At 38.5% G+C, this 22,366-nt stretch overlaps 3 protein-coding genes across 4 annotated transcripts in view; all 3 read right to left on the bottom strand.

The window, feature by feature from the left end:
* Positions 1 to 780: 780 nt before the first annotated feature.
* On the bottom strand, positions 781 to 3,937 carry LOC110044940 (uncharacterized). The gene is made up of 2 exons (XM_020750515.2): positions 3,023 to 3,937; positions 781 to 2,201 (listed from the first exon to the last, which is right to left on the bottom strand). The coding sequence occupies exons 1-2, from the start codon at positions 3,834 to 3,836 to the stop codon at positions 1,999 to 2,001; spliced, it is 1,017 nt and encodes a 338-aa protein (XP_020606174.2). The 5' UTR covers positions 3,837 to 3,937; the 3' UTR covers positions 781 to 1,998.
* A 1,464-nt stretch (positions 3,938 to 5,401) lies between these two features.
* On the bottom strand, positions 5,402 to 5,905 carry LOC149118967 (uncharacterized). The gene has a single exon (XM_089294613.1). It carries the CDS (start codon positions 5,903 to 5,905, stop codon positions 5,402 to 5,404), a length of 504 nt encoding a protein of 167 aa, XP_089150739.1.
* Positions 5,906 to 13,763: 7,858 nt separating this feature from the next.
* LOC149118966 (uncharacterized) overlaps positions 13,764 to 22,366 on the bottom strand; it is an 8,858-nt gene continuing 255 nt past the window's right edge. Inside the window, exons 2-5 of one of the 2 annotated variants that reach the window (XM_089275081.1) lie at positions 20,917 to 21,088; positions 18,078 to 19,006; positions 17,732 to 17,819; positions 16,379 to 16,562 (exon numbers count right to left, since the gene is read on the bottom strand). In XM_089275081.1, coding sequence (XP_089131207.1) covers positions 17,743 to 17,819; positions 18,078 to 18,939 — 939 coding nt within the window. In that variant the 5' untranslated portion in view covers positions 18,940 to 19,006; positions 20,917 to 21,088 and the 3' untranslated portion in view covers positions 16,379 to 16,562; positions 17,732 to 17,742. Of the gene's footprint in view, positions 16,563 to 17,731; positions 17,820 to 18,077; positions 19,007 to 20,916; positions 21,089 to 22,366 lie in introns of both variants that reach the window. The other variant, XM_089275073.1, reaches the window with a different exon arrangement.

Below are 22,366 nucleotides of genomic sequence, written 5' to 3'. Positions count from 1 at the left end.
TATTTTTTTTCCAGGCTGATATTGTTCTTATAAAAGTGGTGCTTTATTTGCCAAATTTCAGCCTGATGTTCTTAATCCATGTGTTATTATATGCGGGTGTTTACTGTATTCCTTTTGAAAGGGGGACAAGATCTAGGGCCTTAGGAGTAGGGGCTATTCAAGCTGAGGGGTGCAAGTTAGTTAGCCTGTGGGGGCATTCCCATATAAAGAGGATCTGAGTGCTCATTACACCTCTTAGGGGTTAAAAAAGCAGTTTTCGTACCTCTTAGGCCATTCAGCCTCAAAAGGTCTCCAGCAGAAGCAGTCAGGGTAGCTTTTGGGAAATTGAGCCAAAAACATATGGCAGGAGATGTGTTGTTTTAAATTGGTACGTTTTAGGGGTTAAAAAAAATTTGAACCACACCCACAAAACAGGATCTTGGCACCTCTTATGGGTTCTTTTCAAAATTTCCGCAGAACACCCCCACCCTTGTTATACAAGAGCCCCTCACGGGTTTCTTAGACCCAAATAAGGTTTTATTGTGCAAAAACCTGAGAGCCAAAAGAAGTCAAACACCGCTCAAAGCAGCCCCAGAAGAGCCCCAATTGTTTAAAATACAGCCAGTAGGCAATTTAGCTTGGAGTATGCAAGACCAAGCCTCCATCAGCCTACTGTGTGGCTGTTCCTACTCTGTCTCACTGGTAGAACATCCAACTGATGTGTTTTCATGTATTTGCCCATTGCTGGAGGAGCTATTATAATCATTTTTTTTGTTCCAGTAGCTTGTGACACTGACTCAATTCTCTAGCTTAAAATATACTAATTTATTTATTCTTTTCCATATTTCAAACCATATGTCAAATCTTGAATCAATCTTCATTTTCCTTATTCATAGTCATTAACATCAATTAATATATGTATCTATAATAATCAATTGTATTTACATTGTAAATTTTGTATATATAAATAAATATAAGACAGCTGGTAAACAGCACTTAATGACTTCTATGAGAACAATGAATGAGACAAAAACTTCTTTTTCCATAAAAGTTATTTTGTATGTAATGGTCTGAGCCACAATTTATAAACCATAGCAACTAGTCCTCATTTTGAAATGAAAAATTTGGGAAAAAATTTATAGTCTCATAAATATAAAGAAAAAATATGTATTAATCAAAAGATGCCAGTGAGATCAGTACATCACATATTCTAAAGCAATTACCGATTGGGTCTTAACTGCCAAGTGAGCTCAACAGACTCATGATGCCATTTTTAAACACAGGCTGAAACAGTTTTTACTAAACCGTTTTTAACCTTAGTTAGTAATAAATGTTTTAAAAAATTTATTACTAACTAAGGTTAACTAAGATTAAAATCTTAGTTCTAGTTTAATCCTTAGGTGTAGTTTTTAGCTTCCATTACTATACTCAGTATTTTAGACTTTTAAAACATTTTAGACCTTTATTTTTTAGAGGACCCTCCTGGAGGCCTCCTCTTAAAATATTAATTTATTTTTTATATATAGAGCAGTTTTCAATTGAGTGTCGAAAGTAATTAGACAGTTACTTTGGTTTTGGTTTTGGTTTCACTATGGTTTGAGATTGGCTGAATAGTCTAATTGGTAAGTAATTGGTTTGGTTTTGGTTTTACAGCATTCAAAAACCACTCTATACTGTATAAATAGCAATAACAAATCTGCTAACATGCAATTGCAAGTTTTTTTAATTCTCTCATATCTTTTTGACATTTCACTAGAATCACTGCGACATAAGTCTACTGGAATACTGTTCCAAAGTCTTTACACAGCAAAAAGATGATCTTACTGTTTTACATAACATGAAACTTTTGGTGCAACTTTAAAAGCTATTTTCTATGTCACTCAACATCACAAAAAAAATGATCTAAAATTTGACGTCACTTCTTGATGTGGTAACCACAAACACAACTATAAATTGATGTTAAATTTCCATAGCTACATAGATAGTACATGTAATTCACACCCTGAGGCTTCATCAACATTATACTGTAGTCCTAGTTTGTCTGGTGATCTCTTTTTCTGAACCTCTTTTTAAATAGTTTCCTAAATCTAATCCCTCCAGGATTTCTTTGTTAGGAATTCTACAGGTAGCTGGAGGGCTAACCAAGTTAAGACCTCCTTGTAAAAGATAAAGAACAACAATTCCTGCAAAATGACCAACCAAGGCACTGGCCGTCGGCAAATCTGAAAGTAAATACAAAACAGAAACCATAAAATCCACCGTTTACCTTCTCATTAAATGTCATCTTTCTTCTTGGCAGGTATTGGATAAGCTTGTTCTGCTTGCAGCTACAAACTCTCCAATGGCTGGTGATTTTTGGGTCAGAAATGAAATATGGCAGCGAAAATGACAGAATTACAGGGTCTGAAAAAAGGGAACTTAGCCTTTCAAAGGTTTCACACCCAAAGTTTTGGGGAGTACTTGCCTCCATCAGGGTGAAATCATGAAATTATTTGACCTCATAAGATGTTGTGATATGTTTTTGGGACATATTGGATGGAGTGTAGGGCTTTTTAAGCAAACAATAATTATTTGAGGCAAAGGTAATGATTGTATAGCTGTCAGTGTCCTTCATCTGTTATTCAAGTTAATCTTTTCTCCTATACAGGTCCTAAAGTTGTGGGTATTGTCCTACACAGGGTCGATATGTTAGGTCTCCTATCCTAAACAGTGTATACCCAAACCCCCCACCCCCAGGGTCAGAGCAATCCACCATGGCAAAAAAGATGGCAGCTGTACATATTTTTACCATAACGCCTTGCGACGTAACCCAGCCTACAGGGCACAAAGAAAGCCAATTTCTTTTACAATATTTGTCCCTGTACTAAGGACCTTGAGTAGCCTGGGTTTAAAGATTTTATAACGTTTCTGTACGTGCGCTAAGAGCTATCGGTAGATGTACAAGTCGCCATCTTTTTTCCTACAGAGGATTGCGCAATGTGACAATTTTACTGTTGAAGTAATTTAAAAATTCTGTTTAATATAGAAAATAGCAACAGCTAACCTGGCAGTAGATAGATGTCCATTAAGTGCCATATTCCTATCCAGGAAGCCACCACTCCGAAACCAAGAATGTACACAAACACTTGCTCTAACGACCGGCTCAACGCAGAATATGGCGGATTGATGTTTACAGTTGATAAACACGAACTCAAAAAATAGCACCAACTCAATACAGAGTAACTCAGAATAATTAACGCAATCGATGATGCCAATTTGTCGTTTAAGGGCTGCACTGCAGCGACAATAATGAGCCAAGTTCCTCGCCAATAGCTTATAACCGCAGCTCCAATAATGAACACGGTAACAAAACTGTTCAACATCCTCGCGGAAGTCTTCGTCCTAAAACATTTCTTTACTTGAAGAATTTTCTCCGGTGGATCAATATGTCTCTCGCTGATGCAATATCCCGGAATGGCAATAAGAGAATATGTGGTTTTCAAAGCTAAAACGATAAAAAATCCAACAACATGAGAAACAATGGCGCTTGTTAGAGCAGTGGTTGTATAAAGATCTAACATCATCCACAGTCCTCTCCACGATGTTACGCTTAAAAAGGCCAGAGGATAAAAGAGAACGAGATACAATCCTTTTCTCGCTTTCTTTTCATCTAAAAATTCTTTTATATAATCCTCCACTAACATGATCAGGAATATCGCTCCAAAGCTGGCTGTGACCGTCACCCAGGCACTGAGAACTTCGTCGTTTGGAAACACGACCAAGTCTAAAATGTACCATGTTCCTCGCCAATAATTTACTACTGCTGGTGTAATCAAGAATAAAATGAGAACCCAGTTGAGGAACGTCAACCAAAGCATTTTACATGTAAAACATAGGCCACCCAAACTCACAATGCTAGGAGTGTTATCTTTCTCTTTTGAGTCCTAAAGTGATGACGTCACAAAAATAAAATTTTTGAAATTATGGGATTTGATGTAATATTCTTATAGAGGATCCCAAAAGGTGCCCTCATCCCAAATATTAGCTCTGAATTGCAATTCCCGATAGACATATAAGGGATCAAAGTTTGATAGCATCCCATCCAAACCCTTCAAAATTTAGAAGAAACAAAACGCAAACCGCGGTGATAAACATGGAACCAAAACTCACGTTAAACAAAGTTAATTTCCTTGACGTTTCGTATGTACAACATACATCTTCAGAAGTGACCGTTAACTAGATTACAATCGAAATTTAAACGCGAAGAAAAAGAAAAAGACTGGTATCTAATAACATGTAACAAGACTAATAGTTAAAAGTGAAAGTGAAGTATGATCATCGCAGTAAATTTTCCAATTTAAGCAACTGGAATGAAGAAGCCTGAAAAAAATCAGGGCTTCAACGGGATTCGAACCCGTGACCTCCGCGATACCGGTGCGATGCTCTACCAACTGAGCTATGAAGCCACACATTGAAAAAAATCAGGCTTCTTCATTCCAGTTGCTTAAATTGGAAAATTTACTGCGATGATCATACTTCACTTTCATCTACTACCGCAGTTCAAATATGAATTATTTCATATATACTTCACATCATTTCACTCACGGGAAGATATGAACTCAATTAATTGACCTCGCTCCCAATGTGTGGCTTCATAGCTCAGTTGGTAGAGCATCGCACCGGTATCGCGGAGGTCACGGGTTCGAATCCCGTTGAAGCCCTGATTTTTTTTCAGGCTTCTTCTTTCCAGTTGCTTAAATTGGAAAATTTACTGCGATGATCATACTTCACTTTCATCTACTACCGCAGTTCAAATATGAATTATTTCATATATACTTCACAAGACTAATAGTTAATAACAAACAGATGAGTCTGCGGGAGAGAAAAAAAAAATTCCCATAATAATAATAACAATACAAAATGCTAGTAAAGAAAAAGTTTTTCACTGCCAACGTTTTCATTCAAGGCTGGCTTTAAATCACGAATTAACAATGTTTCCTTAATTTTACAATGTATATCTGACCTACCAGTTGCTAAGATATCAAAATTGTCCCATTTAATATCATGACCCGTGGAAGTAACGTGATCCGCAATGGCTGAGGTGTGACCGCTTTTAGCAAGGGCCTTAAAATGTTCAGTTTTTCTATCGTGTAGTCGACGCTTTGTTTTTCCTATATAAAAATCATCACAGTCCCAGCAGCTTGCCTTGTAAACCACCTTAGACATCTGAGAACGGCTGAACCTGTCCTTGTACGGGAAAAAAGATTTAATTCGGCGGGTGTTTCGGAAAATTATTTTAACGTTAAAACAACCATAAAACTTATAGATACAAGATTTAAGTTGCTGGGTAATTACTTTACTTTGGAACCCTAAAAATGGTAAAACAATGAAGATTTCTCTCTTGGGAACTGTAGTGATAGGGTCTTTAGATTTGTTTTGATGTCTATTCACTACATCGTTCATGTTGTACGTGATGATACCACGGGGATAATGTACCATTGCGTGACAATAGCTTCCTGAGATCATCCAAGGCAGACTGTAATGATGAAGACGATGAACAGATGCGAAGAAAACGATAAGTAAGGGTGCGGATGAGGTTTATCTTGTACTTGCGAGGTGTGAAGGAGTCCCATTTCGTGTAAAGGCCAGTGAAAGTTTTCTTACGGTAAATGGATGTTGAGTATGAATTGTTATGGCGTTTGACAAGAACATCAAGGAATGGAAGTTCGTGATCCTGTTCAAATTCAATGGTAAATTTGATGTTGACATGTCGGTCGTTGAGATAAGACAGAAATTTAACAGCAGCGTCCTTATTGTCAAATAAGGTGAAGGTGTCGTCAACGTATCTGAACCAAATGGTAGGACGAGCACTGTTATTCATCACCCACTTCTCCTCAAAATGACACATAAAAATATTGGCCAAGACAGGACCCAAAGGGAAGCCCATGGCAACACCATCAATTTGATCAAAAAACTGGCCGTCAAACACAAAATGGCTTTTCTTAGTGGCAAAAACAAGCAAATCCCTTAAAACAGGGCGAGGTAACTTGGGTGGATCAGATAAGGCATATAATTTGTCGAAACAGATTTGTATTGTATTGTATTGTCTCCTCAAGTTTTGTTTCTTCTAAAGCTACGATGGCCAAGGAAAAAGAGCCTTCAAAATTTGTTTCAGTTCCTTCAGTTTAGAACTGACTCAAAATTAGAGAGATTTATATGGGGCAGTACCAAATTTTCGTCCTTTATATTTCGGCTGGGAATTACAATTAAGAGGTAATTTTTGGCAAAGACCCTTTTTTAAGGACGCTCTATTCGAAAATGGCGCCAAATCCCATAATTTCTCAAATTTATTTTTTGTGACGTCACACTTAAGGACTCTATTAGTAATCGTGATATACCGAAATGTGACTGTCGCCTTAGACTGGGAACAAGTCGACAGTAAGGTAGCTAAAAACTCTTGCGCAAGTACATGTCCATAAACACGCAAAAAAAGAACTTGGCCAATATCCAGCCATCTTGACCTCACACTTGGTCAATAACCCATACATATTTGAACTGCGGAGAAAGATATGAAGACATGACTGATCATCGCAGTTATACAGTTGTGAAATTAAAGCCTGAAAAAAATCCAGGCCTGAGCGGGATTCGAACCCATGGCAGGTCATGGGTTCGAATCCCTTTCAGGCCTGAATTTTTTTCAGGCTTTGTTATTATATACATGAAAAAATTACTCGATTCTGATTGGCTGAGAGCAGTGCAGTTCAAGTGTAACACCAGTGCAAAAGTATAACACTAGTGCAGCTTACACATCGTAATCCTGGAATATGATTGGCTGAGAGACAAAAAGAAATTTTCGAAGCCAGTGATATTACGCAAAAGAATGCGGAAAATTTTGTGCGGAAACTTCGAAAAAAGTTTTCTTGAATGAGAAAAAGTGGCTTCAAGAAAGTAGTCTAAAGGTCTTCCAGCACTTCCTCCACGCAATTTTTTTCATGTTTATATTATTAAGTAATCATACGTTTTTCTCGTGCAATTTAGAATTAAATTGCACCTGAGAGTTTTTCAAAAAGCTGAAATTGCACTCGCTGAAGCGGCTCGTGCAATTTCAGCTTTTTGAAAAGCCCACTCGTGCAACTTGAAATCGTATGATTACCTGTACTGACACCGCGGAAATACGTTTTTTGACGTCACAGTAACTGGTCAGTGGTCATCACCATCGGGCTGTGCTGTCCTTCGATCGAGCAGTTTCTGAGATCGGTATTTTGCTTCGTTTTAAGGTCGAAAATATCCTTGATAGTTCTCGTTATTGGTGAGTTTGACATCCTGAAATGGGTTTTTAATACTCAAGCAATGTTCGTAAAGAATAGCGGTACAGGGGAGTCATTCTGTGTGGAGTAATGTGTAGTTTGCTGACTCGAGCCAGCTCGAGCGGACGAAGCGTGGATCGTGTTGCTTCAGCCGCCCTCGCCTCAGAATTGTGAAAATCAACGATGGGTATCCAGCAAAGCAGAAAATTTGTCCTGTGTGCAGCTTTTGCAAGGATTTTGAAGACTGGTTGGATTTAAAGTGTAATTTGCACGAAATGGTTAAGGTACATGTAAGTCGGGACCGTTTTATTCACACTCACTTTGCGCCGACATGTGGTGCTTGTTCATTGAGATTGTATTTCGCAACGCGTCAAAGAAACTTTGATAAGAATTTGTCTTTTAAGACTGGCGTTTTGGCTTGTCTATCACCTTTCTGACTTTCTGCGCCTTTTGGAACGGGTGAAATATTTTTTTTTTGTACCTGCCGTTTGCTGTAAGAATAAAACATTGGTTCGTTTCATTCACAAGATATTTCTCTATCATTAAAGATTGTTTAAGCCTACATTTATATAATTGTGGCGTTTGCGAAGGGAGTAGAAATCGAAAATGTTATGATTTGTTGGCCGCAGCGAACGCTGGAAATACTGTAAACATTTAAGACCGCTCAATATCTTCGGTTCATTGACAATTTTTCCTTTTTTGAGGTCTTTTTTGTTTCCATCAATTAAATGTTGATAGCACATGGAAATTTTCAAGACCGTTTCCCTGTACATGTATGCACATGTAACTAAATATTTTAAAATGCCCAAACACCTGTATTTGTTTACACGAAACCGCTTCCACTTATGGGATGTGGTCATGTTTCACTTCTTTTGATGCTGAAAAGACATTCAACATTTCAGAGAGGGAGCAATCAACTCCTCAATGAAACCCACTAGTTTATTTTGTTTACGCAGTCATTTGAAGCTTTTCGATTTCTATTTCCCTATCTTACATGTGCATTGTATCAACTTTCATAAATAATTGACTGTTGTTGTTTTTCCTTTCATTTAATTTAATTCAGATGAACTTTGCTCAATCACTACAAAATAGTTTTTACATTGTAATCATACATGTACATATCACATGCTTTGAAACAATATGAAATTAATTATGATTGCCTTAGTAATAGTATTGTATCATCCTCCCTTCTATAAGATTCTTACTTAACTTGTAACCACTTTATTACAAGACATAATAGCACCTGATGGCAATAAATTATATATGTATAATATTATTAGAGGTATTTATTTTTTTCCTGTGATAAATGGGCTAACAAGTGGGTTTGTTTATGCCACTGTGTCTCTGAATTGGCTTACTGTCGTCTACAAACCATTGGTAATATATCTTGGCTACATCTAACTCAGATACTAGACACAAAAGCATGTATTAAAGAACAGATACATTTCTTACAAATTAATATTTATTGCATTTAGTTCATCACTTTAGTTCTACAACATTGCTTTTCTCCAGTGAGAAATTTTGTGCAAAGTCTGAAGTTGTAAGTTGCAAAAACAAGTTCCGTCAGTAGTTGCGAATCACTTAAAGTCAGGCTTTGGTGCTGTAAACTGAATGGCAAAGCGAGGAAATTAGAAATTGTCTCAAATACGCAAGTGATAAGAGGTAAACTTGACTGAAATCTACAGACTCCTTTTTTTAGGTTTAGGGTTAAGGTTAGGCCTAAGGGACAAGGTGGGAGGTACGGTGGCCATGTGGTTAGTGCGCTCAGCAATGGATCAAGCAGTCCGTGTTTGAGCCCTGGTCAAGGACATTGTGTTGTGTTTTTGAGCAAGACACTTTTACTCTCACAGTGCCTCTCTCCACAAAGGTGTACATATGGGTACTGGTGAATTTAATGCTGGGGGTAACCCTGTGATAGACTAGCATCCTATCCAGGAGGTAGTAGAAATACTCCTAGTCAGTTCATGGTGCAGAAACCGAGATAAGCCTGGCCTGATGGGCCACTTGGCTCTATGTAGACTTTACCTTTTACTTAAGGACAAGGTACTGCATCAAGTGGGGGGAGGGACAGCAGAGTCAGAACCTCCCACTTCCCATACCCTGTTCTCCCACTTCCCATACCTCTATCTCTTGACTCCCAACCTTGTTCATCCTGCTCGTGTCCCCTGTAAATTAAGAGACTCAAAACACATCCTAGTCATTTAGCTGCACAGTCCTCAGGCATTTCCTTTTCCTTTTTTCCTTCATTTTCAGCCTTGCTACTCTTACCCGTCTTTCAAGTGAATGACCTATGACGTAACCACTGTCAAAGGGTTTCATTTTGAGCCTCATTTTGAGCCCAAGGGTGAATTTTTCTTTGCCCGTCGCCCTAGAAGTCTCTAAAGACACTAAATGAAAGTCAAGTAACATTTTCAGTTCTTGTTTTTGAAAGTATTTGAAGCCTTAATGAATGACAAAAATTAGCATTTTGCATTTCTCTCCGGATTCCTACCCCCTATTCTCCCAGGCTCCCGCCCCCTGCCTCTCCCCACCATCAACAGATAACTGAATGTTCAGGAGAGGAGTTGCCATATGGAGAGCATTGGTCAGTGTTCTCTCAGTTGGTGTTTTTACAGCATTGATGTTGTGGAAATCATCCATGGACAGTATCTAAAAGGATTTTTGCTGAGCCAAAATAGAAAAAAAATGTACAATAGAAGAAGTTTTCTATTGGGAAATCCAGATAATAGTAATATGTAAACAAATATTAATGTTACAAAGTTATAGAGTCTCAGGCTCTAAGGTAACGTGGTCAGAAATTATCTGGGTGGCCTTATAATCAGAAGATTGTTGTGTGAATACAGGGGGGATAGCCTATTTATAACTAAATATGAAATTCATTTATTGAGTTTTAACTGAAAGTTGTTATTACCCAGATTTTATGGTAATTTTATTGTCTTGTATGCATGTATTTTTAATTACACTTTTAACAGCTTTGTATTCCATGTCTTCTGCCATCTAAAGATAATCAGATGTCATGTACTTCTTGTGGTTTTTTTAATAGCTAAATAGCTTTTTTTCTAAACTCTAACAGCTATGCAACTAGTTTAAAATAATTTTCACACTTTAGAGGCGCTAAAAGCAAAATACAGAACTGCAACAATTCGAAATTATGACAAGAAACAAAGAAACAATAATAAACATGAAAATTTAAAATTTTATTTTCGCCAGCCTCAAGCTTTCTGAAGTACAGTATAATTAAAATTGGATATTTTATGAGAAAACATACCTCGGTGAATTCTTCCTCGAGTTGAGGCCAGATTTTGAACCCTTTTGGGGACTCAGTCCTACACTTGTTACACCAACGTGTCCAAGATTTATACGAAGCACTGCTTCGATTTCGGCCAACTTGGTCTATAATTCGGTGATGCCGAGTGAGGACAGGATGACCGTGATTACTTACGTGAGTGCCCCCAATCGAACAAGAGGACGAACACGAGCATGTCTTCCCGACGATTTTGATCGAAATGCCGTTGACATACCGATTCATACGGTTCAAGCCCATCAATTCAACAAACTTGAGAAGTTGATGTCCTCAGAACACCGTTACAGCAACACAAAAGCTGCCTAGTTTTCGCCTTAGCGCACATCGTAACGTAAATTGCCACTGGCTCGCCGCTTGCGAGCATGAACTCTCACGAAACAACAACAATTTCACACCGTGTGCAAGTTCAGTTTGGCTTTGGCATAATATATAATATTAACTGAGAACTATCCAACAAATGAGCGGAGTTTAAAAGCTAAGTTTACAGTGTGCCCTCTAAGTTTTGTATCTTTTTGACTGTCGATAAGACTCGCTGCGAAAACCATTTAAAAGTTGCAGGCATTTTGTAGATTTGTTAAGGTGTACCGCTGACCAGCAAAATACTGTATCGCGCCCCAAAAAACGTATTTCCGCGGTGTCACCTGTACTAACCTCACAACAGCTTCACGCGTGATTAGCGCGCGCGCATAAATAAATGTCGGCTTTTTCTTTACGGCTGGACCTCGCCATAGAGGTAAATCGCCATTTTCTCGCAAACGAGTATGGTGACCTATCGTTTTTTTCTGTTGTTTTGAATTGAGTAATAAATTTCTCTGTGTAAAATAAATATGGACCAATACTCAGTGTAGAACAAAAAACAATCGTCGGAAACGTGAGTTTAGGAAGCAATCATGACTACAATCATGGTGCTATTATTTAGTTTCTATTAACCGAGCTGGAGGTCTGTATGGGAGAATCTTGACCGAGGTCGTGAGTACAGACTGAACGCAGTGAGGTCTGTATACATGACCGAGGTCAAGATTCTCCCATACAGACCGACTTAGCTCGGTTAATAAGATGTTTATTATATGACAAAGAAGAAAACTTTAATTCGTTTAATGTAACTGGTTTGCTGACATTTTGCTTGCGAACGGCTATGAGCTTAACTTAAACTTGCCGAAATTTGCTCGTCCTCTTTACTTTTTTTTTGACATCAGGCTTTTTGGCACTTCCATAAATGATTGAGAAGAAAATAAAAGAAAATGGTGAATATTTTTGCATTTTAGTTTGCTACTTTTTCAACTCAAAATGAAACCAGTCTAGATGCCGGTCTAGATGGGAAATTATAGACCGCGGTCAATATCGATTTCAGCCAATCAAATTCGTGAATTCAGTAGTTCCCAGTCCTTGTGAGACACAGCCATATAATAATACTTTAAAATAACAACACTAACCTGGCACCAGATAAACATCCGATCCATTGAGTGGCATTTCCTACCCTGGAAGCCACCACTCCGAAACCAAGAATGTACACAAATACCTGCTCCTGGAGGTGATATCAGCACAAGCAGTAGTTCTGATCCTTAATATCTCTTTCCTTTGAGAATACTTTTCGATAAATCAATGTGTCTTTCGCTGGCACAGTAGCCAGGAATTGCGATGATACTAGATGAACTTTTTGTACATTAAAGAATTAAGAATCCAACAATATGAGAAGCAAAGGCGCTTGTTAGAGCAGTTGTTGTGTTAAGATCTAACATCATCCACAGTCCTCTCCACGATGTTACGCTTAACAAAGCCAGAGGATAAAAGAGAACGAGATACAATCCTTTTCTCGCTTTTCTTTCATCTAAAAATTCTTTTATATAATCCTCCACTAACATGATGAGAATATCGCTCCAAAGCTGGCTGTGACCGTCACCCAGGCACTGAGAACTTCGTCGTTTGGAAACACGAACAAGTCTAAATGTACCATGTTCCTCGCCAATAATAACTCGCTAATGTTGGTGTGATGAAACACAAAATGATGATCAAGTTGAGAAACCTTTTACAAAGCAATAAGGAAAACCTTTTGAAGGGTGAACTCATTTGCTGTTGTGAGTGAAACGGAAATAGTCTGATCTTCCCGGTTTCAGCAATAGCTTTCGTATTGGAAGAGACTGAAGGGAGAGATAACTTAAAACCAATATTTTCAGATATTTGCGATTGTCTAGACAGAGTGACGGGCACTCCTCGCAAGCGGCAACTAACTTTAAACCATTTCGAGGGAAAGAAGTGCCTTTTTGGTAAATCTAAAATTTATAATTGAAGTACGCATAGGCATACCAAGAGAACATGAGGGGACTGAGAGGTACATTGAGGCTGTTGGCTGGATATGTCGATTCCACTTAAGTTATTTTTAGTTTTAAACGGAAACGGAATTCTATTTCCCCAGACGTCCGCATGATACCTTTTACCCGTTGATCAGGGAATTCTGAAACGGCGGTCTGCTTGGAAATACGTTTTGCCAGTAGAGGCGCCTGAGGAAAAATGATGCACTCCACAACCTCTTTGGAATAAAAACGCTGGGTGGAAGAAATATCAAAGTTTGTCCTCTGAAAATTTGAATCAAAGAAAACAGCGATGACAACAAGAAAGAATTTATTTGCTTTCATTTGTATAACAACATGTCGATCAAAGTCGATCATCGAAAACGTAGTCGATAAGTCGATAGTACTCGATATTTGTCGATAATTGTCAATCGACAAGTTAAATTTGTCGATAAAAGTCGATAATTACAAGATTTTCAACTGATTATCGATTTTATCGACAAAAATGCAGACAAATGTTTCAATCAGCTACGAAATTCAAGTAACCAAAGCAATAATAGCTTCAATGACTTTTTTTATGCCGAGTGTAAACAGCTCTAAATAAATCTGTATGGCAATAAACTTAAACAAAAACCTGAACAACCAAGTGGTCTGTTATTCATTACAGAATAGAATGTTTAAATTACCTCGAGAAATGATCGATTATATAACAGTTTCAGCTGAACTAAATCGTGATCTATAACATAACATAACTCGAACCAACCTAATTCCCAGGGTCTCTCTAGGCGGGGGAGATGAGAGATCCTGGGAACTCGAAGTCGTGTTTCTTCGGGGGGACAGAACGGGCCAAAGTTTAGACTAGATGCGGGAAAAAATCGAGGCCAGCAAAGTAATTAAGAAGTAAAGTAAAGTAAATTGACATTTTATTTCATCAGTGTTTTTACTCAGTTCAATATTTGACAAATACAAGCTGCTACGACTCTCCTCCCTCTCCGCTAGGTTGGCTAAATTCGCCGGGTTTGTATGCCCCTTGCTTCTCCTTGCGCCTGTGACTGTTGTACCAGTCCGCAACCTACGTATACCTACGCTATACATAGTTTTTTGTATTTCCGATACTTGTCGATTGAAATCGATCGAAATCGATCAAAATCGATCAAAATCAATCATAATCGAACAAAGTCGATAATCACAATAAATTGTGTGATCGACTTTTATCGATTTCCGATATTTGTCGATTGATTAGTATCGACAACGATCGACAATGATCAATTTTTATCGACTATCGAAATAATCGACATGCTACGTCCTTCGATAATGTAACATAACATAAATTACTGTTTCAATCTGTAGCGATCCTAATACCTCTAAACGCAGCGGCGAAAGAAATCTTAGCCCACCGAAGAAAACTATTGCGGTTCCCACGAAAAAACTATTCTTGAACCCAGCGACAAAATTGCTCTCAACCCAGCGATAGGCCAGCCTCATTTTCTCTTGGCGTACGGGCACCTTCGGACTTGGCGAGGGGCGGGGGGAGAGGGGGCGGTGACCTTCTTGCCCGAAAAAATTACGCAATGCCCGAATGCGTGAGTGCCGGTTTATGTGAAATCAGGATGCAAACGCACTCAAACTGTGAGAAAAAAAAACGTTCACAATTCCCAAATCTAATAAAACTGCTATAATTCCACAACTAGTTATATTGAAAGCTTGCATACTCAATGACCTCTATCAACAGTCTCAATCAAGTAAGATAAAAAACTTATTAAAAGAAAATATTCATTTTTCCATGGCGTTCGGATGGAGCGTTTGGACGTGTAACAGAAGCTGGACTCTATTCGAGACGAGTGTCTCGACATATATACTCGAGACTCTCGCCACCACAAAAACAAAAGTCTTGGTCTGCTTTCGCTTTGATTCTTGTCTTTGTTTTGTTGATGGGAAATTGGGAATAGAAAAAATGTCCTTATCGTGAATTTCAACGATACACATTTAATCGACTTGTGGCAGACAGAAAACCTCATGTCCTTCATATCATATCAGTCCAAGTCTTTTTTTCTGCAAGGCAAATGTCAGCGAAAGTATCTCGTTACAAGCCTTAAAAAAGTGGGCCCATTCTTTGTCGGGATCCTGAAACGCCGCAGTCTTCTCACCACCGTGGGGTCTTCGGAGCGCCAACGATACTTCAGATCAGCAGCAGATATAAATGGTACAACGCTTTACACGATACTACTTAAGGTAGCTGACAACAGTTTCCAGCCCTTTTCCAACAGCTACACTTTGAAGGATGAATACTTCCACGACCACTACCACTGTTTAACAAGTGATGTCCAATTAGTCATTGAGAATGGCTAGATCTGTAATAACTGTAAAGGTATGGGAGCCAGCGAGAGCTGAACCTCTATAGATTACATCAGCCAACCTCAATCCCAGGTACCTTTTTGGCACGAAGAAAAAAGTTGACAGCGTTTGTGACAAAGATTCAAACTTCATTACTAAGTGAAATCTTAGAAGCGAAAAATTCGTTTCGGTGGCACTTAAATAAATAAGCAAGAAACCCCTGGTGATGATCCTGCTCAGGATCAATAGTGATCAAATCGGCGTGACATGGAAAGTGAAGAATATAAAAGCAGATGCCGATCCAAAGTAGTAATAAGTCTCTTCCTGATCAGGATCAATTTTTCTGCCTTTTAAAATTAAAAAAGCTTCCCTAGCCTTCCAGATTGAGTTTTGAGATTCTCTCCTTTTCCATTGCCTCCCTTGTCAAAGGAGAAAGAGCCTGGGATCGAGGTTGTACCTCAGCAAAAAGGTATACAACCAGTTTGGATGACCGTTGACAAGATATTATTACTTGGCATTGAATAATGGTAAGGGCTTTTTCAAAATCAGCAAACCAACCGAACGAGATGGCGCTTACCATTTGCACTGATTCAATTTCCCGTTTATTTTTTTCGGTTGTTAATAGTCTGGAACCTGGAAAATGTTGCAAATGGTAAAGAAATTTCCGCCGTTCCGTCAAAAAATCATCCTACGTTATGTCGGCTTTTGCTTTTGTATTCTTCATTTTATATGTAAAGCCGATTAGATCACTATTGATCCCACGTATACCAGCAGGATCATCGTTCCGGTTTGCTTGCTTAAACATTTTATAGTTCCGTTCCCAACGGCAAAAGTCCACAATTTCAGAACGGATTTCCCGGAAAAATACTGTTCCATGAAACTTTCTTTTCGGCTCGCCCAAAGATTTTGCACTATCTTGGCGAGCCTCGAGGTTGTCTCTGGATTGTAATTGAATAACGACCAATTCAACCAACAGTTGTTGTTGCTGTTGTTGGTTTTTTTTTTTTTTTTTTGACATCGTTTATATCTACTGTTCAAATGTCTAATTTCATTGTCATTATTCACTTTCACATTCTCCTCAAATTATAATGAGTTTTAATTTATTGACCTTCTTGTTCCCGGAATTCCACAGTAGATTTTCGCGGGCGGACTACCAACGCTCTCTCACTTACGGATCTGTCGTAATATTTTCCTGTTTAGCTGGTTCTGTTCTTTTTTGTAAGTAGCTTCCAGAGTCAAACCCTTCCAGTGTTTCACTGTCATGCATTCTACAACCTGCTGGCGAACCAACTAAATTCACGCTTGCTTGTAGAATATAAAGAATACCGATCCCAGCAAAATGACAGACCAGCGCACCAACCACTGGGTGTTCTGAAAGACAAAACGTAAAATACGACCTTCGTGGCGGCTCTATTAGTAAGTTCAATATTGCACTTGTATTACAGTCTGACTACTCAAACCAGGCCACTTTGAATAGAGTTGACCAATCAGAACCAAGGATATCGATCTTTTCCTCAAATAAACCAAAAACATACATTGAAGCTAGAATAGGAACAATAGATCTCAACAAAATCGAAAACCCAACGAAGTGCGAAGTGTTGTGCACCTCTCAGGAAACTTGGTTGGTTTGTAGTTTCGATGCTAAATTTTCAGTGGCGGACCCAGACTTTGAGCTAGGGGGAGGGCCCGGTTTAGTTTTACTTGCCCTGCAGGCTTTTCTTCTTTCAGTCATTTCTTCTTTTTTCACCCAAAATAAGGGGGCCCGGGTCCCCAGGCCCCCTCCCCTAGATCCGCCACTGATTTTGTGTGCCTTTCAACGGTTTCCAGGTTTCGCTGAAGCAAAATGAGTCTTGGAGCTGAATTTTACAAGCGAGATTTATAACTATGATAATTCTCAGTCAAGGACTGAATCTCTTAGAATGTCGGCTATAACGCACAGGAGTGTGTGTTTATGTATTCGTGTCAAACAGACCCCTATTACTTGCCAACACGAGAAAGCTGCCGACCCGTTGTTCTAAGTTTACGTTTTGATTGATTAGTTTTCTTCTGGGTGGCCCGGTTCAGCCGGTTCGAGTAGTCGCACTGTAAAACCTTTCCACAGTAAGCATTTGAACGCGGCCAAAGCCCCTTACCAGCTTAGAACTGAGAAGTACTGAAAAAAATAAACACGTCAGTTCGTCATTCAATATTGAACCGTTGATTCTAAATATATCGTAATGTTGCCGAGCTTTATTAAACTGAGAGGGGAATTCCCCTCAAAGACGTGAATAAATTATTTCGTTTAAAGTTCTGCTTAAATCTAAATCTGATTTGAAATTCTTTTAAGATAAAGCTACCTTTCTGCTCAAACGTCTGCACAAAATTTTCCTTAGAAACAGCTGATCCTGCTCGACGTTCTTCTCTCTGCTCGGTGAAATGATTTTGGAATTTTGCAGGATGGTTAGCTGGTTACATTAGTGAAAGCAGTAATTTTTTATCGTTCATGACCCCATGTTTCATCACTAAGCAGGCTTCGCTTTCTTTCCTACTGCATGGTTTACTTTATTGTATGTCATTGGTATCCAGTTTTCTGCTCGGAATGAAATTCCTTGTTCCTTGAAATGAGATTCCTTCTCCCTCCATTGTGTTCTGCTTGAAAATGAATTGTAATATTTAGCCGAGTCTACACAGTTTAATTTGCTTTAAATCAGTCTACAAGCAATCCAAAGATAGAAACAAATTTCTCAATAAGCTAAGAGTACTTTTCGACAATCTTCATAATTGGAGTTACTATTGCTCTTTTAATTCTGCTGGTTTATTCGTTCACGCAAGGTTTTTGGATTATCAGTGAGTTAGATAGGTCTCCACGGATTCTTCTAAACACTGCTTTAAAATAACAACACTAACCTGGCAGTAGATAGATATCCATTAAGTGCCATATTCCTATCCAGGAAGCCACCACTCCGAAACCAAGAATGTACACAAATACTTGCTCTAGCGATCGACTCAACACAGAATATGGCGGAGTCAGTTTAATGGTTATAATGAACTCACTCAGACAATAGCACACGGTCACCACAGCGTACCCCAAGCCAACTAATGCAACCCATGATATAACATTGTGGGTTGGGGTAACCATTGTAGCGACAATAATCAGCCAAGTTCCTCGCCAATAGCATATCACCGCACCTCCAATTATGAACACGGTAACAAAACTATTCAACATCCTGGAGGTGATATCAGCACAGGCAGTAGTTCTGATCCTCAAATATTTCTTTCCAACGAGAATACCTTTTGATAAATCAATGTGTCTTTCGCTGGCACAGTAGCCAGGAATTGCCATGATACTAGATGAACTTTTTGTACATAAAAGGATTAAGAATCCAACGACATGAGAAACAATGGCACTTGTTAGAGTTGTAGTCGTGTAAAGGTCAAGCATCATCCACAGTCCTCTCCACGATGTTACGCTCAAAAACGCCAGAGGGTAAAAGAGAACAAGATACAATCCTTTTCTCGCTTTTCTTTCATCTAAAAATTCTTTTATATAATCCTCGATAAACATCACCAAGAATATAGTTCCAAAGCTGGCTGTGAATGTAAACGAGGCACTCAAAACTTTGTCAGCTGGAAACACGAACAAGTCTAAAATGTACCATGTTCCTCGCCAATAATTTGCTACCGCTGGTGTGATGAAACATGAAATGATGATCAAATTGAGAAACCTTTTACAAAGCAATAACGAAAACCTTTTGAAGGGTGAAGTCATTTGCTGTTGTGAGTCAAACGGAGATAGTCTGATCTTCCCAGTCCAATATCTTTCACATTCGAAGAAACTAAAAAAAGAGACAAAATATAATTAGAACCAATATTTGCAGATATTTGCCGTATTTTGGACAGAGTCACGTCCACTCCTCTCAAGGCGGCTACTAAATTTAAACCATTCCCCGGGGAAGAAGTGGCGTTTTTGGCAAATGTAAAATACATAATTGAAGCACTTGAAGTGTTGCCGATCCTTAATATTACAACCCAATCTCTGATCAAAAACCACACTGAAAACTAAAGAAAGTACTCGCGATAAATTAACTATCAAGGAAGGATTTCGAGTCAGGACTTTTTTGGGAATTCAGGATCGAAACTGTTGAAGGTCTTGAAGGCCTTGTTACCTCGATATTCGGAAAGTTTCAGATGGAATGTGATACTTTGTTATCTGCATTACATTTGTATTTGTAAATGGCTTCGCAAAACTAGAACTTAAACAGGACTTCTAGTTTGTTGAGTTGGCTTGTCTTCCGATGCACCTTTAGCTAAGAGTCAAATGTCATGAAGAATATGTTATTCCAGCAAAGTTCAATAGTTTCTCTTTTAAGATGACAATATGAAGTTTTTCCAAAAAGAAAAACCAAATTGGTAAAATTTCTAAGAACATACATGCTAAAATTTCAGCATGCTGATCGGCTGAGAGCACGTCAATTAATCCCAAATACAGTGCAGAAAGTTGAAATTAAATTGCATGTACATTATTATCAAGTAATCAAATAATTTTTCTCGTGCAATTTGAAATAAATAACCTTTCGTTAATTTTTCAAAGGCCACAAACTGCACTCGCCCTATAAGCTCGTGCAATTTTGTTGAGTAGTCTGAAAAATTTACTTGAACTTATTTACTCCAAATTGCACTCGAAATCATTTGGCTACTTTATACCAATAATACACTAATTGAAAAAAAATACTTGATTCTGATTGGGTAAACTAAAAAGGAGTGCAGTTTTCATATAACACCAGTGCGAATTTGATACAGGAGTATAAATTTGAAACACCAGTGCAAATTACAAAGTTAATACGAAGACACTCGTGACTACCGATGGTAATCCGAGGTACTTCGAAAGTTGACGAAGTTCACCCGCAGCCTTCCGAAGATAGCCGAGGATAATTGGACGTTTTCCGAACATTTCAGAAGATCCCCTGAACCCTTCCGAATAATGGCGAAAATTTCCGGTGATGTCCGAAGATTGCCGCAGATCACCCGAAGCCCGCCAGCTAACGACTTTCAAACATTTTTGGAAGTTTTGCTAAAATTTGTGGAAATGTTCGAAGCCTAAGGAAACAATGCGTAGACGACCTAGTATGTTGTCAAGAACATCATTAACAAGTAATCATATGTTTGGTCTCGTACAATTTGGAATAAATAAGCACTTGAAAATTTTTCAGAGACTAATAATTGCACTCACCCTACGGGCTCGTGAAAAGTTTACTCTGGCTCATTTATTTCAAATTGCACTCGAAATCATGGGATTACCTTTTCCAATTGATTGCTGGATAGTAACGCTTGTGACCGTCACAACAATTTCCGCATATATCTTGCCGAATGGCGCTAAGCGTAAACAACATATTTGGTTTTGTTCTTGGCACACTGTACAGCCCATGGTTGAATGAAAAATATACTACTATGCAAATTGCAGCCAAATTTGATCTCGGTTAGCTCTTCAGAGCTTTGGCAGGAATACGAGTCTTCCCCGAGGGGATACCTGTCTGTTTATTTTCGTAAACTTATAACAGGGCAAAATGTTGCATTCGTCTCTAGATCTTTATGTCCATTAAGAATTCAATAAAGCGGTCTGGAAAAAGCTGCTCCTCCAAAATTCGTTTTCCGAGTTCAGTGACTCATAGCCACTTCGATGGTATTAAAATATGTACAATTATTATATGGTATAGCCCTACAAAAGCAAACCAGAGTGAAAGCTAACCGTAATCGGTCCTCAGCTTGAAATCCTGATTCCTGATCCCAACTCGAGATCTAGACTCGATATCCTGACTCCTCAGGTATTCAACAAGTATTCAGATAGTCAAGCCTTGAATTCACGCCAGTACATGTCACGCCACTCGGCCGGGCAAGCACTCATGAATACACGGCATTGTCTTTCGAGTGGAGGAAATGACGTATACAAAATGATAACAAGATCAGAGAACAAGGCAAAATTAAACAAGTAAAACTAAAAATAAAACCAGTTTACGTACGTTTCAAATTTTTCCCACAATTTAAATAGCCGCGATGAATTATAAAACTTGTAACCTACGTAGACTGGTTCTACATTTATTTTTATATTTGTTTTTCCGCGGTTTGAATTGACGTAATGAATCATTATTAAACATGTAACCAACGTATATTTAGAGTGTTTTACTTTTACTTGATTAATTTTATTTTATCTACATATTTCAGAGAAAGATCGAAATATGCATGTAAAATAAACTTAATAAAGTAAAATTAACGTTATGTCACCCTTTATGTCTTTGGCTTATCATTATTCAGTTACTTTTCAAGTTTGGCTGATTAAGCTGAGTTCGCACTAGGCCGAAACATGATTAGCCTGATCACGAATGAACAAACATGTTTCGTTGTGAAACGTGTTCACATCAGACGGTGCATTGGGCGAATCATGGGGTGCTTACCATTTGTCAGAATGAACCTGTTGGGATGACCGTTGAATAATGGTAAGGGTTTTTCCAAAATCAGCAAACCAACCGAACGAGATCGCGCTTACCATTTTCAATTCGATTTCTCGTAATTGTTTTCGGCTGATGAGAGACTGGAAACTGGAAAATTTACCAAATGGTAAGGAAACTTCCGTCATTCCGTTCCGAACGGCGCCTCTGGAGGTAGTCCAATTTCCGAACGCATTTTCCGGAAAATTACTGTTCCATTTGAATTTCAACCGAAATTTCCGAATTTTTGTGCTAACTGGTTAGCACCCATGGTTGAAACATGATTATTCTGAGCATGATTAAAACAACCTCGCGAGGTGGCGACGGTTTCAATAATGATCAGACCAAACACGTTCAAAATGGCGGATGGATGCGGAGAGGAGGCGAGTGCCCAAAAGAACCAAAATTGGAGCTATTATGAGGCCAACTGTCTAGTTGAAATATGGGCCGATGAAGAAATACAACGGCAATTATCGGCGATGGGTAGAAAGCAGAATATTTGGGAGAACATTGCCGCAAAACTTAATGAACTGTAAAAAATTTCTGCGAGTACCATGAAACAGCATAAATTATACAACCATGTATGAAACGCAAACGTGTTTGAAACCGACATCTGATGTGAACAATGTAATAACAAACATGTTTAGGCGAAACAAGTTTCCTTGAAACATGTGTCCTTGAAACATGTTTACTCTAATGTGAACACAGCTTAAG

Source organism: Orbicella faveolata, unplaced genomic scaffold (assembly GCF_042242905.1).
Source record: "Orbicella faveolata isolate gen_17 unplaced genomic scaffold, um_ofav_v1 contig_1, whole genome shotgun sequence".
In the NCBI taxonomy this organism is placed as follows: Eukaryota; Metazoa; Cnidaria; class Anthozoa; order Scleractinia; family Merulinidae; genus Orbicella; species Orbicella faveolata.
Note: the sequence above shows the minus strand (reverse complement) of the source record. Positions and strands in the feature narration are given on the sequence as shown.